The sequence below is a fragment of the Caretta caretta genome, chromosome 6 (assembly GCF_965140235.1).
Source record: "Caretta caretta isolate rCarCar2 chromosome 6, rCarCar1.hap1, whole genome shotgun sequence".
Taxonomy (NCBI): domain Eukaryota; kingdom Metazoa; phylum Chordata; order Testudines; family Cheloniidae; genus Caretta; species Caretta caretta.
In genome coordinates, this window is record NC_134211.1 from 87814952 (window position 1) to 87835160 (window position 20209).

Consider the following 20209-nt stretch of genomic DNA (forward strand, 5'->3'; position numbering starts at 1 on the left):
AGAGCATAATGAGTATTTATTAGTGTGAACAAGCTTGTACAACTATTTGACCTGGCTTTAATGTAATCTAGACAGAAATATTGTAACCTTAATCCTGTTAACTTTACTGGATGTATAAGACTAGTCTCATACACTGATCGGGTATGCTTTTTGTACATTTAACCACTTCAAAATGAAATTAGTTTCTCTATGCTCTTAGTTTCTCTCTTGCTTTAACTGCTATCAGTATTGGCACTTGTAGTCAAGTCTGGGTATATACAAGAAAAAATACTTAAACATTTCAAATAAATGGCAGGTTACTATACTATGTCATTTTCACAATATTTAAATGTAGGAACAAAATTTCCATTGTGTCCGGTTCTTACTACACCATAGCAGACTGAACATAGCTTCTGTAATACAGCCATTAACTGCTTCTAAACACTCTCCTTTTGATGAACAAAAGGTGAGATCTACAAACGGACTTAAACATTTCAATGCTGAGTGTCACAGTGCCTAATTTTTAGGTACCTAGACAATCACAGGGACAACATTGATCCACACAGCCTGAGTTAGGTGCTTAGGTTCCTTATACAATGAATGGGGAGAGAGATTAAGCAGCTAAGAGTGTGATTCACAGAAGCCAGCATAATAGATCGGGAGCCACCTAAGATAGCCAATGGGAGATGTTGATGACACGGATGTGTGCTAAACTCTGCCTCTCTCTGAAATAGGTGCCTAAATCCAGGCTGTGCCTATCTCTGTTTAGCAATTCATGAAAGGTATCACTCAACACCTGGAGGCAGGTGGCTTAGGTGCCTATGCTATTCCTTGAGGGGATGAGTTAGGTGCTTCAGCCACACAAAATATGTGGTGCCAGCAATGATAGTTCCCGCCTTACAACTTTTAGCTGAGTGGTTAGAGCATTTGCCTGGAATGTGAGAGATTCAAATTCAATTCCCCCCACTGTGCCTGAGGGGGAGAAAGGATTTGAACAGGGGTCTTCCACCTCTGAGTGTTTCAACCACTGATCTATCCAATATTCTGATGAGAGATGTCCTCACCTTCTGCTGAAGCTGTTCTATTGTGGATAAATAATGAAAAAGTGATGAGAAAGGCAGGACTGGATCTGAGATTTCCCACATGGCTGCCATAACCACCAGAACAGAATCATTCCCTCTCTAGCCCAAACATAAAAACTGGTAGTATTAGAACAGACACTGTCTGATTTCTCTCACTGACCCTGCCACAAACTCCACTCTCCAAGCATTCCAAAACATGATGAGAAACACCATTCCACTGTAACATAATTGTCCTTCACTCAAGGTGGATTGTTTGACGGGGGGGGGAAGTAACAGCAACAGAAGAGTTTGTATAGCAAGTAGTGAAGGCTTCAGGGACATCTGTTCTCAGCTGCAGTGATGGGGGGGCCTGCCACCAGAGAAGGAGTCAGGTTCATGGCTGGTGAAGCCCAGCTGATTGGGGGGAGTTTTGAATGTCTCAGTATGCAAATTGTGGGACAGATCTACAACAGCCTAAATGGCTACTAACTTCTACCAACAACGTAACTTTTCCCATTCAAAAAACTAGGAAATTTAATGGCAAGCAATTCCTATGTTAATGCAGAGTTAAGGTTGCTTGGTAGTACGTCATCACCTTTCAAAATGCTGAATTGAGCAAAACTCATGCATCCCATAAACAAACATACCATTATTCTGTCAACCTCTGCAGTTGCTGAAATGTACAAGCTCTTCACCTCCTTTTACAATCCATTCACTCTCACTCACAGGATTCTAGCTAACACAATTAAAGAACAAAAAGGGAGGGGAAAAGTTGCCCACTCTACCATACTTCAGGTTTTCAACTCCAACTTTAAAGATTTTTAAAATACATCTGTCATAAATATAAAGGAAAGGGTAACCACCTTTCTGTGTACAGTGCTATAAAATCCCTCCTGGCCAGAGGCAAAATCCTTTCACCTGTAAAGGGTTGAGAAGCTAAAGTAACCCCGCTGGCACCTGACCCAAAATGGCCAATGAGGGGACAAGAGTCTTTCAAATCTGGAGTGGGGGGGGGGGGGACAACAAAGGGTTTGGTCTGTCTGTGTGATGCTTTTGCCAGGAACAGATCAGGAATGCAGCCTTACAACTCCTGTAAAGTTAGCCCTGGTCTACACTAGGACTTTAGGTCGAATTTAGCAGCGTTAAATCGATTTAAACCTGCACCCGTCCACACAATGAAGCCCTTTATTTCGACTTAAAGGGCTCTTAAAATCGATTTCCTTACTCCACCCCTGACAAGTGGATTAGCGCTTAAATCGACGTTGCCGGCTCGAATTTGGGGTACTGTGGACACAATTCGATGGTATTGGCCTCCGGGAGCTATCCCAGAGTGCTCCATTATGACCGCTCTGGACAGCACTCTCAACTCAGATGCACTGGCCAGGTAGACAGGAAAAGAACCGCGAACTTTTGAATCTCATTTCCTGTTTGGCCAGCGTGGCAAGCTGCAGGTGACCATGCAGAGCTCATCAGCACAGGTGACCATGATGGAGTCCCAGAATCGCAAAAGAGCTCCAGCATGGACCGAACGGGAGGTATGGGATCTGATCGCTGTTTGGGGAGAGGAATCCGTGCTATCAGAACTCCGTTCCAGTTTTCGAAATGCCAAAACCTTTGTGAAAATCTCCCAGGGCATGAAGGACAGAGGCCATAACAGGGACCCGAAGCAGTGCCGCGTGAAACTGAAGGAGCTGAGGCAAGCCTACCAGAAAACCAGAGAGGCGAACAGCCGCTCTGGGTCAGAGCCCCAAACATGCCGCTTCTATGATGAGCTGCATGCCATTTTAGGGGGTTCAGCCACCACTACCCCAGCCGTGTTGTTTGACTCCTTCAATGGAGATGGAGGCAATGCGGAAGCAGGTTTTGGGGACGAAGAAGATGATGATGATGAGGAGGTTGTAGATAGCTCACAGCAAGCAAGCGGAGAAACCGGTTTTCCCGAAAGCCAGGAACTGTTTTTCACCCTAGACCTGGAGCCAGTACCCCCCCGAACCCACCCAAGGCTGCCTCCTGGACCCAGCAGGCGGAGAAGGGACCTCTGGTGAGTGTACCTTTTAAAATACTATACATGGTTTAAAAGCAAGCATGTGAAAGGATTACTTTGCCCTGGCATTTGCGGTTCTCCTAGATGTAGTCCTAAAGCCTTTGCAAAAGGTTTCTGGGGAGGGCAGCCTTATTGCGTCCTTCATGGTAGGACACTTTACCACTCCAGGCCAGTAACACGTACTCGGGAATCACTGTAGAACAAAGCATTGCAGTGTATGTTTGCTGGCATTCAAACAACATCCGTTCTTTATCTCTCTGTGTTATCCTCAGGAGAGTGAGATATAATTCATGGTCACCTGGTTGAAATAGAGTGCTTTTCTTCAGGGGACACTCAGAGGAGCCCGTTCCTGCTGGGCTGTTTGCCTGTGGCTAAACAGAAATGTTCCCCGCTGTTGGCCACAGGGAGGGGGGAAGGTTGAGGGGGTAGTCACGCGGTGGTAGGAGGCAAAATGCGACCTTGTAACGAAAGCACATGTGCTATGTATGTAATGTTAACAGCAAGGTTTACCCTGAAAGAGTGTAGCCACTGTTTTATAAAATGTGTCTTTTTAAATACCGCTGTCCCTTTTTTTTTTTTCTCCACCAGCTGCATGTTTTCAATGATCACATGGATCTTCCCAGAGGCTAGTGAAGCTTAGAAAGAAAGAAAAAACGCACTCGCGATGAAATGTTCTCCGAGCTCATGCTGTCCTCCCACACTGACAGAGCACAGACGAATGCGTGGAGGCAAATAATGTCAGAGTGCAGGAAAGCACAAAATGACCGGGAGGAGAGGTGGCGGGCTGAAGAGAGTAAGTGGCGGGCTGAAGAGAGTAAGTGGCAGGCTGAAGACAGGGCTGAAGCTCAAATGTGGCGGCAGCGTGATGAGAGGAGGCAGGATTCAATGCTGAGGCTGCTGCAGGACCAAACCAGTATGCTCCAGTGTATGGTTGAGTTGCAGCAAAGGCAGCTGGAGCACAGACTGCCACTGCTGCCCCTCTGTAACCAACCGCCCTCCTCCCCAAGTTCCATAGCCTCCACACCCAGACGCCCAAGAACGCGGTGGGGGGCCTCCGGCCAACCAGCCACTCCACCACAGAGGATTGCCCAAAAAAAAGAAGGCTGTCATTTAATAAATTTTAAAGTTGTAAACTTTTAAAGTGCTGTGCTTAAAGTGCTGTGTGGCATTTTCCTTCCCTCCTCCACCACCCCTCCTGGGCTACCTTGGTAGTCATCTCCCTATTTGTGTGATGAATGAATAACGAATGCATGAATGTGAAGCAACAATGACTTTATTGCCTCTGCAAGCGGTGATTGAAGGGAGGAGGGGCGGGTGGTTAGCTTACAGGGAAGTAGAGTGAACCAAGGGGCGGGGGGTTTCATCAAGGAGAAACAAACAGAACTTTCACAACGTAGCCTGGCCAGTCATGAAACTGGTTTTCAAAGCTTCTCTGATGCGTACCGCGCCCTCCTGTGCTCTTCTAACCGCCCTGGTGTCTGGCTGCGCATAACCAGCAGCCAGGCGATTTGCCTCAACCTCCCACCCCGCCATAAACGTCTCCCCCTTACTCTCACAGATATTGTGGAGCACACAGCAAGCAGTAATAACAGTGGGAATATTGGTTTCGCTGAGGTCTAAGCGAGTCAGTAAACTGCGCCAGCGCGCCTTTAAACGTCCAAATGCACATTCTACCACCATTCTGCACTTGCTCAGCCTGTAGTTGAACAGCTCCTGACTACTGTCCAGGCTGCCTGTGTACGGCTTCATGAGCCATGGCATTAAGGGGTAGGCTGGGTCCCCAAGGATACATATAGGCATTTCAACATCCCCAACAGTTGTTTTCTGGTCTGGGAATAAAGTCCCTTCCTGCAGCTTTTGAAACAGACCAGAGTTCCTGAAGATGCGAGCATCATGCACTTTTCCCGGCCATCCCACGTTGATGTTGGTGAAACGTCCCTTGTGATCCACCAGAGCTTGCAGCACTATCGAAAAGTACCCCTTGCGGTTTATGTACTCGGCGGCTTGGTGCTCCGGTGCCAAGATAGGGATATGGGTTCCGTCTATAGCCCCACCACAGTTAGGGAATCCCATTGCAGCAAAGCCATCCACTATGACCTGCACATTTCCCAGGGTCACTACCCTTGATATCAGCAGATCTTTGATTGCGTGGGCTACTTGCATCACAGCAGCCCCCACAGTAGATTTGCCCACTCCAAATTGATTCCCAACTGTCCGGTAGCTGTCTGGCGTTGCAAGCTTCCACAGGGCTATCGCCACTCGCTTCTCAACTGTGAGGGCTGCTCTCATCTTGGTATTCATGCGCTTCAGGGCAGGGGAAAGCAAGTCACAAAGTTCCATGAAAGTGCCCTTACGCATGCGAAAGTTTCGCAGCCACTGGGAATTGTCCCAGACCTGCAACACTATGCGGTCCCACCAGTCTGTCCTTGTTTCCCGAGCCCAGAATCGGCGTTCCACAGCATGAACCTGCCCCATTAGCACGATGATGCATGCATTGTCAGGGCCCATGCTTTCAGAGAAATCTGTGTCCATGTCCTGATCACTCACATGACCGCGCTGACGTCGCCTCCTCGCCCGGTATCGCGTTGCCAGGTTCTGGTGCTGTATATACTGCTGGATAATGCGTGTGGTGTTTAATGTGCTCCTAATTGCCAAAGTGAGCTGAGCGGCCTCCATGCTTGCCTTGGTATGGCGTCCGCACAGAAAAAAGGTGCGGAACGATTGTCTGCCGTTGCTCTGACGGAGGGAGGGGCGACTGACGACACGGCTTACAGGGTTGGCTTCAGGGAGCTAAAATCAACAAAGGGGGTGCCTGTACATCAAGGAGTATTTCAGGCAGGACTGCACGGAGGGTTCCAATAAGAAATGGTGCACCTAAGTTATCGTTCTTATTGGAACAAGGAGGTTAGCCTGGCCTCTGATTTATACATGGCTAGATTTACCTCGCTGCACCTTCTCTGTGAGTGACTGCAGTGTGATCTAGAGGAATGAGTCCCCTAGACAGGGGAGGAGGCAAATGAGTACAAAACAAATCTGGTCTATTTCTTGTTCTGACCCACTCCATCTATCTTTTACATCTTTGGCTGGCAGCAGACGGTGCAGAAGGACTGCATGCCATCCACATCTCATGGCTGCTCGGCAGAAGATGGTACAGTACGACTGCTAGCCATCTTCATCTCTTGCCTGCCTGGCATAAGATGGTACAATAGGACTGCTAGCAGTCCGTATCGCCTGCCCGCTCACCATAAGACGGTTCAATAGGACTGACTGCAGGACTAAAGAGAATGACCTGGTCAAGTCACTCCAAATTTAGTCCCTGCGCCCATGTCTGCCCAGGCGCTCCCAGCCGACGTGGCCAGGAGCACCTCGGACACGACGAGGACGACTACCAATCGTATTGCACCGTCTGCTGCCAGAAGGCAATGGGTTGCTGCTACTGTGCAGCAAAGCCGTACCACGTCTGCCAGCACCCAGGAGACATAGGGTGACGGTTACCTGAGCGGGCTCCATGCTTGCCGTGGTATGGCGTCTGCACAGGTAACTCAGGAAAAAAGGTGCAAAATGATTGTCTGCCCTTGCTTTCACGGAGGGAGGGAACGGGGGCCTGACGACACGTACCCAGAACCACCCGCGACAATGTTTTAGCCCCATCAGAGTGCTCCATTGTGACTGCTCTGGACAGCACTCTCAGATGCCCGATTGTTTGCCATTGCTCTGACGCTGGGAGGGGCGCTTACAGGGTTGGCTTCAGGGAGCTAAAATCAACAAAGGGGGTGGCTTTACATCAAGGAGTATTTCAGGCAGGACTTCACAGAGGGTTCCAATAAGAAATGGTGCACCTAAGTTATTGTCCTTATTGGAACAAGAAGGTTAGCCTGGCCTCTGATTGATACATGGCTAGATTTACCTCGCTGCACCTTCTCTGTGAGTGACTGCAGTGTGATCTAGAAGAATGGGTCCCCTCGATAGGGGAGGGGGGGAAGCAAATGAGTACAAAACAAATCTGGTCTATTTCTTGTTTTGATCCACTCCATCTATCTTTTACATCTTTGGCTGGCAGCAGACGGTGCAGAAGGACTGCATACCATCCACATCTCATGGCTGCTCAGCAGAAGATGGTACAGTACGACTGCTAGCAGTCCGTATCGCCTGCCCGCTCACCATAAGACGGTTCAATAGGACTGACTGCAGGACTAAAGAGAATGACCTGGTCAAGTCACTCCAAATTTAGTCCCTGCGCCCATGTCTGCCCAGGCGCTCCTGATCGACCTCACAGAGGCAACCAGGAGCACCTCAGACATGATGATGACGGCTACCAGTCGTACTGTACCGTCTGCTGCCACAAGGCAAGGGGTTGCTGCTACTGTGTAGCAATGCTGTACCGTGTCTGCCAGCACCCAGGAGACATAGGGTGATGGTTACCTGAGCGGGCTCCAGGCTTGCCGTGGTATGGCGTCTGCACAGGTAACTCAGGAAAAAAGGCGCGAAATGATTGTCTGCCCTTGCTTTCACGGACGGAGGGAGGGAACGGGGGCCTGACGATATGTACCCAGAACCACCCGCGACAATGTTTTAGCCCCATCAGGCATTGGGATCTCAACCCAGAATTCCAATGGGCAGCGGAGACTGCGGGAACTGTGGGATAGCTACCCACAGTGCAACGCTCCGGAAGTCGACTCTAGCCTCGGTACTGTGGAAGCGCTCCGCCGAGTTAATGCACTTAATGCACTTAGAGCATTTTCTGTGGGGACACACACACTCGAATATATAAAACCGATTTCTAAAAAAACGACTTCTATAAATTCGACCTTATTCCTTAGTGTAGACATACCCTTAGTAAGTAATCTAGCTAGAAAAAGCGTTAGATTTTCTTTGTTTAATGGCTTGTAAAATAAGCTGTGCTGGAGGGAATGTGTATTCCTGTTTTTGTGTCTTTTTGTAACTTAAGGTTTTGCCTAGAGGGATTCTCTATGTTTTGAATCTGATTACCCTGTAAGGTATTTACCATCCTGATTTTACAAAACTGCTATAAAACAGGAGATCCAGGTTACGCTACAGATGGATGTAATCCGCCCTTCTGGCAGTGCATGGGCATCTCCAGTGGTTCTAGTTCCCAAACCAGATGGGGAAGATATGATTTTGCATGGGACCGTAAGCTAAATGCTGTATCTCGCCCAGACAACTATCCAATGCCACGCACAGATGAACTATTAAAAAAACTGGGACGGGCCCAGTTCATCTCTACCTTGGACTTAACCAAGGGGTACTGGCAGGTACCACTAGATCAATCCACCAAGGAAAGGTCAGCCTTCCTCACACATGTCGGGCTGTATGAATTTAATGTGCTGCCTTTCGGGCTGCGAAATGCACCCGCCACCTTCCAAAAACTTGTAGATGGTCTCCTAGCAGGATCGGGAAAATATGCAGTCGCCTACCTTGACCATGTGGCCATATTTTCAGATTCCTGGGCAGAACACCTGTAACATCTACAAAAAGTCTTTGAGCGCATAAGGGAGGCAGGACTAACTGTTAAGGCTAAGAAGTGTCAAATAGGCCTAAACAGAGTGACTTACCTTGGAAACCAGGTGAGTCAAGGAACTATCAACCCCCTACAGGCCAAAGTGGATGTTATCCAAAAGTGGCCTGTCCCAAAGTAAAAAAAACAGGTTCAATCCTTCTTAGGCTTGGCCGGATATTACAGGCGATTTGTACCGTACTACAGCCAAATTGCCGCTCCACTAACAGACCTAACCAAAAAGAAACAGCCAAATGCAGTTCAAGGGACTGAAGAGTGTCGGAAGGCTTTTAACCAGCTTAAAGTGACACTCATGTCTGACCCTGTGCTAAGGGCCCCAGACTTTGACAAACCGTTCCTAGTAACCACAGATGCGTCCGAGCGTGGTGTGGGAGCAATCTTAATGCAGGAAGGACTGAATCAAGAGTTCCATCCTGTAGTGTTTCTCAGCAAAAAGCTGTCTGAGAGGAAAAGCCACTGGTCAATCAGTGAAAAGGAATGTTACACCATTGTCTACGCTCTGGAAAAGCTACGCCCATACGTTTGGGGACAGCGTTTCCACCTGCAAACCAACCATGCTGCGCTACAGTGGCTTCATATCGCCAAGGGAAATAAAAAACTTATTCGGTGGCGTTTAGCTCTCCAAATTTTGATTTCAACATACAACACATTTCAGGAGCTTCTAACAAAGTGGCTGATGTACTCTCCTGTGAAAGTTTCCCAGAATCAACTGGTTCAAATTGTCCTTAAGATGTGGAAAATATTGTTAGTCTTTATACAGTTAGTAGTATATTTAGAGATGCATGTGTCTTATTAACTCTTGTTTTCTCCTCAAGCTCCAGGAAGAAATCACAGCCAGTGTTTCCCCCTATCTGTGATTTGGGGGGGCGTGTCATAAATATAAAGGAAAGGGTAACCACCTTTCTGTATACAGTGCTATAAAATCCCTCCTGGCCACAGGCAAAACTCTTTCACCTGTAAAGGATTAAGAAGCTAAGGTAACCCCACTGGCACCTGACCCAAAATGGCCAACGAGGGGACAAGATTCTTTCAAATCTGGACGGGGGGGAAGGGTTTGGTCTGTCTGTGTGATGCTTTTGCCAGGAACAGATCAGGAATGCAAGCCTTACAACTTCTATAAAGTTAGTAAATAATCTAGCTAGATTTTTAGATTTTCTTTTGTTAGATTTTCTTTTGTTTAATGGCTTGTAAAATAAGCTGTGCTGTTTTTGTGTCTTTTTGTAACTTAAGGTTTTGCGTAGAGGGATCCTCTATGTTTTTAATCTGATTACCCTGTAAGGTATTTACCACCCTGATTTTACAAAGGTGATTCTTTTACCTTTTCTTTAGTTAAAATTCTTCTTTTAAGAACCTGATTAATTTTTCATTGTTCTTAAGATCCAAGGGTTTAGGTCTGTGTTCACCTGTACCAATTGGTAAGAATTATTATCAAGCCTTCCCCAGGAGAGAGTGTGAAGGGCTTGGGGGGGATATTTTGGGGGAAGACGTCTCCAAGTGGGCTCTTTTCCTGTTCTTTATTTAAAACGCTTGGTGGTGGCGGCATACTGTTCAAGGACAAGGCAAAGCTTGTACCTTGGGGAAGTTTTTAACCTAAACTGGTAAGAATAAGCTTAGGGGGTCTTTCATGCAGGTCCCCACATCTTTACCCTAGAGTTCAGAGTGGGGAAGGAACCTTAACAACATCTGCCTGCAATCTTCATCATACAGCAATCTAGTAACTGAAATGCATGTATTTCTGTTAAAGTTATTTAATCAATTGAATGTGTATTGTAGTGGATATAGAATCATAGAATATCAGGGTTGGAAGGGACCTCAGGAGGTCATCTAGTCCAACCCCCTGCTCAAAGCAGGACTAATCCCCAATTTTTTTTTTTTTGGCCCACATCCCTAAATGGCCCTCTCAAGGACTGAACTCACAACCCTGGGTTTAGCAGGCCAATGCTCAAACCACTGAGCTATCCCTCCCCCAATGTCTTAGTACATACCAAGATACTAATATCGTGTTAAGCTATTTTTATTAAGTTAATATTTACTTTACATAATGCAGGAATTTTGCTGCATGCTACTATAATTTATAAGGTATACAGGTGAAGCTAAATGAATCAAGACATCTTTAGTGTACACAGGGTTTTTAAAAAAGGGCAGATACACAGATCTGAACATGTTCTACATCTTCTGTATCATCACCTGAAATTTACCTGCAAAGAAAAGCAGAATCAAGTTACAAAATATCAGTATTATCTGTAAATCCTTCCAATGGCAGCAACTTCTCATACTTGCTTTGTTCAAAAGAGCTAGAAGGAGACAGTGCAGTCCTCTTCTTCCCAGTAAAACAAATTTAGCCATTCTACTACATTTGTTAAACCCAGTTAAAAGTATTTTTACAAGTTTGTCTATGTTCAAAGGTGCATCCATTTCATTTTAAATCTGTTAAAAACAAAAACAATTTAAACTAGTGCAAAGCCCTGTGGGAACACACTTAAAGCCTATTATGTCACCACCCCTTCTAGTGGTTTCGTGTAAATATTGAAGAGGAGTGGAGACTGGGTAGTTTGTCAGTAACTACATATACCATGTTCATTTTGCAAGCAATAATCCAAGTTGTACTAAAATAGGTTCTCAAACTGGGGGTCGGGACCTCTCAGGGGGTCACAAGGCTATTACATGGGGGGGGGGGTCACAAGCGGTCAGCCTCTACCCCAAACCCCGCTTTGCCTCCAGCATTTATAATGGTGTTAAATATATAAAAACTTGTTTTTAATTAATAAGGGGGGTCACACTCAGAGACTAGCTATGTGAGGGGGTCACCAGTAAAAAAAGTTTGAGAACCACTAAAAAAGTTAAGGAGTACTTGTGGCACCTTAGAGACTAACCAATTTATTTGAGCATAAGCTTTCGTGAGCTACAGCTCACGAAAGCTTATGTAGCTCACGAAAGCTTATGCTCAAATAAATTGGTTAGTCTCTAAGGTGCTTAACTTTTTCGCTTAACTTTTTGCGAATACAGATTAACACGGCTGTTACTCTGAAAACTAAAAAAGTTAAATCCCATTGGCACTTGGAATTCTACAAAATTAGTAGTCATTTTCTAGAGATAGAAGATATTCAAACAGCAATTCTCAACCTCATTTGGTTGGAATCTTCCCCTTCTTTCCCCTACTGCCACATCCTGGCTTGATTGCTGCTTCTCATTTTCCCCAGTCTTTCTTTTCTATGTATTTTTCTTGGTTTTGCTTTTCATTTTATAATTATGTTTTTTCTTTGTGCTAGCCTTCTCTGCTCTTTCAATAGAACAACCTTCAATAATACTCAAAATAAGCCATTTCCTGACATCCACACTTAGTACAGCTTTAAATTCTAGTCCTACACTGAACACTTGAACAGTGATGAAGTAAATAAAGAAACCTATTAAATGATCTTACAACAGTTGTCTAATCTGAGATGTACTCACATGCAGGCATTGCTGAAACTTCAGCTGTCACAATACTCTTTATTCCCAGATTTGATAAGCCACCTCTGATTAGTCCACAAGTGAATGCCAGATACTAAACATAAAATTACATTTTATTTTATGTCAGCATCATTGAAAATGAAGTTTACAATAAAAGTATACTAGCATTGTATCACAATCTAACTACAAATGCATAAAAACAGCCCATGTGGTAGTTCTGGTTTTGTTTCAACATTTGAGCACATGCTAACATTTTGCAAGACATTTGGCCAGAGGGTATATAAACTTCATACCAGAATACACAGGGAGTGATTTTAAACTCGAGACACCTCCTGGCAAATCAGAGCTTAGCTTATCCTGAGAAAATGGGTAAATGTTATGAACTTAAAGATATCTCCAAATATTTTTACAGAAAAATATATAAAATAGAAAACAGTATCTCAAGCAGACTAGACAGAAAGAGGCTAATCTCCCAAGACTCTATCCAGTATTATAAAGATCCATAGTCATGGCTTAGGTTAAGAGATCAAAAGCTATCATCTAAGAGCTATTTATAGTATATTATAATTGAATAGAGCATACTATTTCTGACATCCACTCTGACCAAAACCATTTCAGAGCAGCAGAGTCTCTGCTGAGGCACTGATGTAACTTATCTAACCTATTATGTTAGATACAGTATTTAAATTAATACAACTAAGAGCTATTTATAAAAATCTGATGGAAGATATTTCTTTTAAAAATGTAATATCTTTGAAAGCTTGTTTTGAGCATCACTTTAGTATAATCTCACCATCTCTTGGGAATTAGGAGAAAAGGAATGGAAGAGAAAGACAGGAAGGTTCCTGATAATACATGCTTTCTACTAAAGGAAAAGAAAAAAGTTTTGAGAGGCTAATGGTCACTCCCATTTCAGTATTCCCCATAGAGCAAGGTGTGTTGTTTGTTGATGTTCCACTCACAGGCAGAGCAGAAGAGACCCCTGTGTAGACCTAGCTCTGTCAGACAAGCCACTCAAATCTAACACAGCTAAACTTCAAAATGACCATGATTATTTCCTGACCCACCAGTCACATTCACTGTACCTAAATATAATAGAAAACATTACTGATATCTAGTCTAACACTTAACACTTACAAAGAAAATTCTTCAAACACATTTTTGTACCTTTTCTAGCCACACAACTCCAGTCATAAGAATTTGTACAATTGAATCAAGATAATACAGATCTAAAACTGCTAATTTTCTAGGCTACAGCTGAAGAATACCTTAGGTGCATATTCTAAATACTGTTTTCCTGTAGACATCTGAGTCAAGAGACGAAATTTGTTGTCCTGAAGTACATAAATACCCTATTGGAAAAGAAATTTTTCCTTTAGCAGGATATTTAGCAACATATTGTAATCAAGGTTTTTGGAGAGTATCAGTTCATCTTTTTGTAAGAGATATTTACAAATACAGAGAAATGTTTTCAGATTGAAACAGAAAACTGGATCTACACTATATATAAAGAATAAAGAGCAGAAAGTTTAAACTGAATTGTTTAAGTTTTATAAAATAAAATTTAAAAACGAGCCATAGAAAAGATACTTCAAATTGCAAGTTTATACAAAACCACAATATTACATTAATACATATTATCAATTTGCTGATAAGAAGTGTATAATGTTTTCTTAAGATACTTTCTTTGTATTTAGAATCCTGTAATGAACCCAGGTTCGCAAAGCACATTCATTGTTGTGGTATCTGCATACCTAACTTAGTTTTGGCACAAATCTTTCAAGGGTTAAAGTTGTGAACCTGGGATTTGCCGGATGACTTACATGTAATTGGGAGAAGTCTTTCCAGTGCTGTAGAATAATTTTAACAGCAGCTCTGATGTATTAAATTTTGTTTGTTGTTAATATTTTAATATTTGTTCATTTTAATACTTAAGAAACTATAAATTTTTTCTCCACTACTTTCCCCCAAAATAATTTAAGAATAAAAAGTCATTGGAGAGGATATGGACATGAGTTTCTCCCTGATATGAACAGCATAAAAGAGGATTCTAATAATTCATCTCTGCACATATTAAAAAGGTGCCCACATAACTTTATGTAACAGAAAGTATAAAAAAAGAGCACAGGCTGATCTAAGCATGCAATGAAAATGTCTCCAAGTTTAATTTCTGGCTGTAAGAGGTAAGGACGATTCTGTCAATTTATAACCTAACATTACTTAAAATGAATTTAAAGGTATATATAAAACTGACATTGTTTAAGGCTCTGCTATTACAGATCTCAAATATTTTTGGAATATAATAACTATTAGAACAAAGAACAAATTATTAAATTTGAGTATACAGTTTCTAATCTGCAAGCATTCCTTGTTAAATTGTATTGGTGATAAAATACCCACTGGAAGTTAAATACTTTACAGAGTGTACCTTTTGCAGCCATTTCTTCCTCATACAAGTCTCCCATCCCTAATTTTATCATGAGAATTGTGCCATATCATGGATTATTGGAAAGAAAAAACAGAGATTTGAGGCTCTAACAATGAAAGCAGCTGTTTACATGATTCTGCTATAGCTCTGAGAACTGGCTAGCTCCACAGAGGAAGGGACATGGATACAGAGCCATATCAGTGGGATGCCAATTTGCAGTGAAAGTTTGTCAACTGTTTCATACAAAATGTGTTTAGCCGGGTGGAAGTATTTCAAATGGCAACATTCAAAAGCATACAATAATGACTTCAAAGTAAAAATGGTTCAAGGAACTCATTCTAGAGAAATATTATGCAGGCAGTTTGAGATAGCATGTCTGACAATTGCTTTCTATTAAATGATTCATCAGGTATGTAAAAATGTGTTGTACAACAACAAAACTCAATCACAATTGCCAGCTCCATTTTTGGACTGTGTACTTGCATTGGGTCTGTTGGTGCAGCGGTACTACAAAGAATGTTTAGGGGACTGCAGGCATTTAGGCTCAGATCCTCAAAGGTATTTAAGCAGCTATTGATTTTAATGAAAGTTAGAAGCCTAAATTCCTTTGATGATCTGGGCATTAGTCTTTTAAAATGGCAAAAGACTATAACATCGCTCTAAGCTTTTATTACAGCCAAGTCTGCATTATAACACCACTCCAATATTTATTATAGTCAAGTCTGCATTGAAAGTAGTATCTAAAACATTTATTTTTAACTAAGGACAGCTACTTTTTAAACTAAGACCATATAAAGAAAAAGGTTATCCCTGATGGAAAATATGTATGATTAATTTCAGACCAAGACAAACTAAAGCAATATTATTATTCCTTCAAAATAATAAAATGTTTATAACAAGCTTCACAAATTAACTCTTATGCTACAGTATCAATACCTGATGATTGGTCCTTAAATTATCAATTTGCTTTTTGAATACAGTAGTCCAAAAATCTTTGCAGATGAACTTCATAATATCTAACTCATCCTTGAATCTAGCAGTGTCTTTGGTAAACCTAAGAAGAGAGCAGAAATGGTTAGGTTGATTTTGTTCAAGTAAACGCAGGTGTTCAGTGACTTTCTCAATTGACCACATGTCAAGTAAATGACCAAAAAAAGCTATATGCAACATTGGTTGAGATTTAAGTATATAACACAGTCAGAAAATTCAAATATTAGACTCCCTTGACCACTGTCACTCATGTACGCATAGTATTGTGTGTTGCTTTTATGTTATCTTAATACCTATGCATGATGTGGCAAAATTATGGTGGGACCAATATCTTTGAATTCACTAACTTTAATCCTGGGGAAAGAATGGCTGACAGGGATGCAGGAAGGATTCAAAGCACTGAGTATTAAGGTAGAGCAGACAAGCAAAGTTAATGTTGTTTGCACGTGATGCTTCAGATGTATGCACCAGCAACTGTGTTAAAATAACTGTCAGAAGACAACATACTGCTCACACATGGTATACTATTGGATGCTCACTATTATTTTCAAAACAAAAATTCCATCAAATATGGCAAAAGAACTAGTCCCTAGAGACAAATACATACCCTTTCACTTGCCGCACCTTCCTAAAAAGAGTGATTCTGGGGACACTTATTTTTAATCATTGTTTTTCCATCCCTCTATATAGTTTACCTCCAGCTGCCCCTCACTAGCATTATTTGTTCATATACATATATATATATACACACACACACACACACCTATATGTTTAGGAAAGGGGATTTAAAAAACAAAACAAAACAAACAAAACAAACCATCAATGAAACCCAAAAAGTGAGGAAACTAAAATCTTTAGATTCAGCATGGAGTTCACTTGAGTAAACTATAAGTGAATCACATTCCTAAAAGAAAAAAAAAAAACAGGAAGACAAGAAAAATAATACAGTATGGTTAAATGGCAAGGTTCAGGAGGGTCAAAGAGGCATCCTTAAGAAATGGGAAATTTGACCCTACTGCAACCAAGAGCAAGGAGCATAACCTGTGGCAGATAAAATGTATGATGTAAATTAGGAGGCTAAAAGGGATTTTGAAAAACAAATACCAGAAAAAACAAGAAATTAATGAAGTATATCAAAAGTGGTAAGCCTGTCAGAGAAGCAGTAAGTCTGGTGGGCTATAAGGGAGTAAGGCCTTGTCTACACTACACAGTTTTGTCAGCAAAAGGCAGCTTTTGTCGACAAAAATAGTGGAGGTATACACACTAAAATGTTCCTCCTGCCGACAAAACTCTCCTGCTTTGCTGACAAAATAAAACCACCTCAATGAGAGGTGTAGAGTTTTTTGCGGCAAAGTTAGATCAAAAAAGCATCAGTGTAGATGTCACCCTAACTGTCCTCCAAGAAGTATCCCACAATGGCCACCATGATCACTCTGCTCACTGTTTTGAACTCTGCTGCCCTGCATCCAGCTACACAGGTATGCACCCCTCCCCTTTAAAACCCCAGGAAGTTTTGAAACTGCTCAGCTAGAGAACTCCCATAGCTACTGCCCAGCTGAACATGCTGTTTTCTGGCAGCAAATGCACACCTGCCTGGACTACAGGGAAGGAGGTGGATCTCCTTGGTCTGTGGGGAGAGGAGGCTGTGAGAGAATTCAGAGGGAATCACTGAATCAAAACTTTAATGCGAAATCCTGCTCTCCCTGGCACTAGGACCACAGCAGCAGGCAGGCAGGGCGGGCTGCTGCTACTGGGGGTGTGGGGGAAGAGACTTGTGCTGTACTGAGCCAGGGAGTGAGACGGGAGGTTGATATCAGGGTGTCCCTTTCCCCTTGTTAGTGTACTGGTCTCTGCTGAGCTGGGGGTATAAGGAGACACCAGCTATCTGTGCACCACCAGCTTCTGCCTCAGGATTGGATGCTTCCGGCTGCTGTCTGAACTTAAGGAGACAGCATGCCAACACTCACTCTCCCCCAACACACACTCGGTCTCTCTCTCACATGCACACACCCCCAACACATACTCTGTCTCTCTCTCATACACACACTCCCTGCCACACACACATATACACTTCTGTGGGTTTGTGTTAGTGTTTAGCAATATCAGTTTGGTCATATTACCGAGTACTACTTTAAAAAGTGATTTAAAATGTGTTACTTTTTGGGCACACACTGCAATCATTAGATGGTTCATAGAAAGGTGCAAACAAACAATGCCAGGCTCAGCACACTACAGCAACACACATTACTGTGGATCCATGTTAATATGCTCCTTCAAGGCATCCCCCAGCCAAATAGCCCCCCACTGGGCTCCTCCAAATAGCCTTGTGTTCAGAACACACAGCACAATAGTGAACAGCAATGCAGGAGCCATGCTTTCTGACAGAGATGACTAGGTTCCACGTTACCAAGGAAGTTGAAAAGCGGTTAGCAATCTAGTAGGATGCCCACTAAACAATGGGATTGAGAAACTTTCATCATGTGATGCTGTATTTGTCCCCATGAGGCATTGCAAACCCTTCCCAAAGCACCCTGCAGCCAGCTGCACAGTGGAATAGCTACCCACAGTGCCCTGCTCTCTGTATCGATGCAGATGCAAAAGCTGCTATTATGGATGCACTCAACTGACACAAAGAGTGTAGTGTGGATATGCCATAGCAGTTTAACTACAGCAATGGCTGTATGTCAGCGTAACTTGCGTCGACAAAACTCTGTAGTGTAGACAAAGCCTAAAAGGCACAATTCATGAGGAAAACGACATTAGAGTAACTATGTAATGTGTTTGCCTCAGTCTTTACCATATACTTATCTCCACCGCATCCTATCTTCAGGTAATAAATATGACCCATAAGAGAATGAGGCGTCGAAAGAGAAGGTGCTAGAACAAGTGACAATTAAAGAACTATAAATCACCTGTACTACATTGCATTCATCCAAGAATTATGGATGATTTTAAGTTGAAGTAGATGGACTGCTAACAAAAGTATCCAATCATCCATTAAAGTCAGCTACTCTAACCAAAGGTCTGAAGGTACCAAAGGTCTGAAGGTGCCAAAGGCCTGAAGATACTGTACCAAAGGCCTGAAGGTGAGCAAACATTGTCTCTCTTTTTAAAAAAGCACTAGAAGTGATGCTATAAAGTACAGTCCTGTAAACCTTACTTCAATACCAAAAATTCATGGAGGGTTCCAGTCTACACAGTATATCTGGGGAAAGTTGCGGGGGAGGGGACGGGGGGGCAGCAAAGTGAGACATTCTTACCTTTCAATTAATCCTTGTCCTACTCTAAACCCCATATTTTCCAGTTTAGTGATGCATCGTCCATTTTCCTAGAAGATACAAAAGTTAAATTTTCATATTCTGTTAAAGCCAGTTTTGTAGCACGGGTGTATAGGGAAAATAAGAACACATCCATCCCAAATGGCTTCAAGCTATAGACTACGATATGCTATTTCAGCTCGTGCTCCTCCCCTGCAAACACATGCTAATAGTAAGATCTGGCCAGCGGGCTCTCCTGAAAGATTTTACAAAAGAATCAGATATTTTGAGTTCAGGAAATAAACTTGTTCATGTCTTTCTTTCTCTAGCTTCGGCCAGGACAGCGCCAGGCTGGGCTTTGCCCCACGGTACTCCCGGCACCCAGAGGCCCTGGTGGGAGTGGGGTTTGCTCCGGGCACAGGCATCGTGCCAAGCAGGAGCGTAGGGACCAGCTGTATAAGGAACCCGCGGGAGACCGCCCGCAGGCCAAGGCGTGCGAGTGCCCGTGAATCGCGGTCTCCGCCCCGCCGGCAGTCCCCGCCTCACCCCCTCGCCGTGCTCCGCGGCCCGGTACAGCCCAGACACCATCTCGTTGTGCAGCAGCAGGAACAGCGTCTCGTCCGCCATCTCCGGCCTAGTCATGACGGGGGCTGGAGGACAGGGCCCGGCCTCGCGCTGCCTCCCCGGCCCCTTCCTTCCCAGACCGGGCCCCGGCCGCTCCGGGAAGCAGCGCGGCCTCACTGCCAAGGCAACGGGCGGCTTCCGGGCAGGGGCGGGGCTTCCCGCTGTCAGACTCCAAGGGCCCCGCCCCCCGGGAGAAAAGCGTAAGAGGGCAGGGGGAGCGCGCTGCGCAAGGCGGGGCAAAGGCGGGGGGAGGCGAGGCCCGGCCCGGCCCGGCCCGGCGAGGCGAGGCCCGGCCCGGCCCGGGGTTGCAAAGTTAAAATGTGGGGATGTATCCCAGGAGGGAGAGGATGCTGGGTGTGAAACTTGTAGACTACTTTAACGTCAGATATTCTAAAATATTGAGGTCCCTTTTCTCCCTATAGTCTAGGTATAATGGCTCCCCTTTACACCCATGCCCAGCCCGTGGTCTCACTCATGTTTTAAACTGGCACACGAGTAGCTCTACCGGCTCTGAAAGCTGTTATAGACATTCTGCCCATATCGTTTGGTCAATGGCATTTTACCTTTTTTTTTAAGCTAATGCCAGTAACAGAGTTCTCTTTGTGGCAGATACTCATTATAAAGGGGACAAATCGCAGTCTACAGGAGAAAAATCTTGGCAGCTCTAGGGTGTGTGTGGGTTGGGGAATGATACAAGCTGGATGTAAATTTATAATGGCACCCTCTACCTCTGCAGATACAGCTGGGATTAAACTAAGGATGATGTTAGAGGTGCAGTAGAAACTTACTTTTCCGATGAAGTGGGCTGTAGCCCACAAAAGCTTGTGCTCTAATAAATGT

At 43.8% G+C, this 20209-nt stretch overlaps 2 protein-coding genes across 3 annotated transcripts; one reads left to right on the top strand and one right to left on the bottom strand.

Moving 5' to 3' along the window:
• Positions 1-2353: 2353 nt before the first annotated feature.
• On the top strand, positions 2354-4225 carry LOC125637602 (myb/SANT-like DNA-binding domain-containing protein 7). The gene is made up of 2 exons (XM_048852262.2): positions 2354-3081; positions 3673-4225. Exons 1-2 carry the CDS (start codon positions 2498-2500, stop codon positions 3722-3724), a joined length of 636 nt encoding a protein of 211 aa, XP_048708219.2. The 5' UTR covers positions 2354-2497; the 3' UTR covers positions 3725-4225.
• A 6393-nt stretch (positions 4226-10618) lies between these two features.
• On the bottom strand, positions 10619-19545 carry TRAPPC6B (trafficking protein particle complex subunit 6B). 2 transcript variants are annotated; one of them, XM_048852263.2, is made up of 6 exons: positions 19292-19541; positions 18749-18816; positions 15435-15552; positions 13339-13422; positions 12071-12164; positions 10619-10818 (listed from the first exon to the last, which is right to left on the bottom strand). In XM_048852263.2, the coding sequence occupies exons 1-6, from the start codon at positions 19385-19387 to the stop codon at positions 10787-10789; spliced, it is 492 nt and encodes a 163-aa protein (XP_048708220.1). In that variant the 5' UTR covers positions 19388-19541; the 3' UTR covers positions 10619-10786. The 2 variants fall into 2 exon arrangements, with proteins under 2 accessions (XP_048708220.1, XP_048708221.1); XM_048852264.2 differs by lacking the exon at positions 13339-13422 and having other exon boundaries at positions 19292-19545.
• Positions 19546-20209: the final 664 nt, after the last annotated feature.

Coding starts and splice junctions, on each gene's coding strand:
- LOC125637602 (XM_048852262.2), top strand. CDS start 2,498: ATGCAGAGCTCATCAGCACAGGTGACCATGATGGAGTCCCAGAATCGC. Junction 3,082..3,672: donor AGGCGGAGAAGGGACCTCTG/GTGAGTGTACCT, acceptor TTTCTCCACCAG/CTGCATGTTTTCAATGATCA.
- TRAPPC6B (XM_048852263.2), bottom strand. CDS start 19,387: ATGACTAGGCCGGAGATGGCGGACGAGACGCTGTTCCTGCTGCTGCAC. Junction 13,423..15,434: donor ATTTAAGGACCAATCATCAG/GTATTGATACTG, acceptor CTTTTCCAATAG/GGTATTTATGTACTTCAGGA. Junction 12,165..13,338: donor ATTTAGAATATGCACCTAAG/GTATTCTTCAGC, acceptor TTTTATGTTTAG/TATCTGGCATTCACTTGTGG.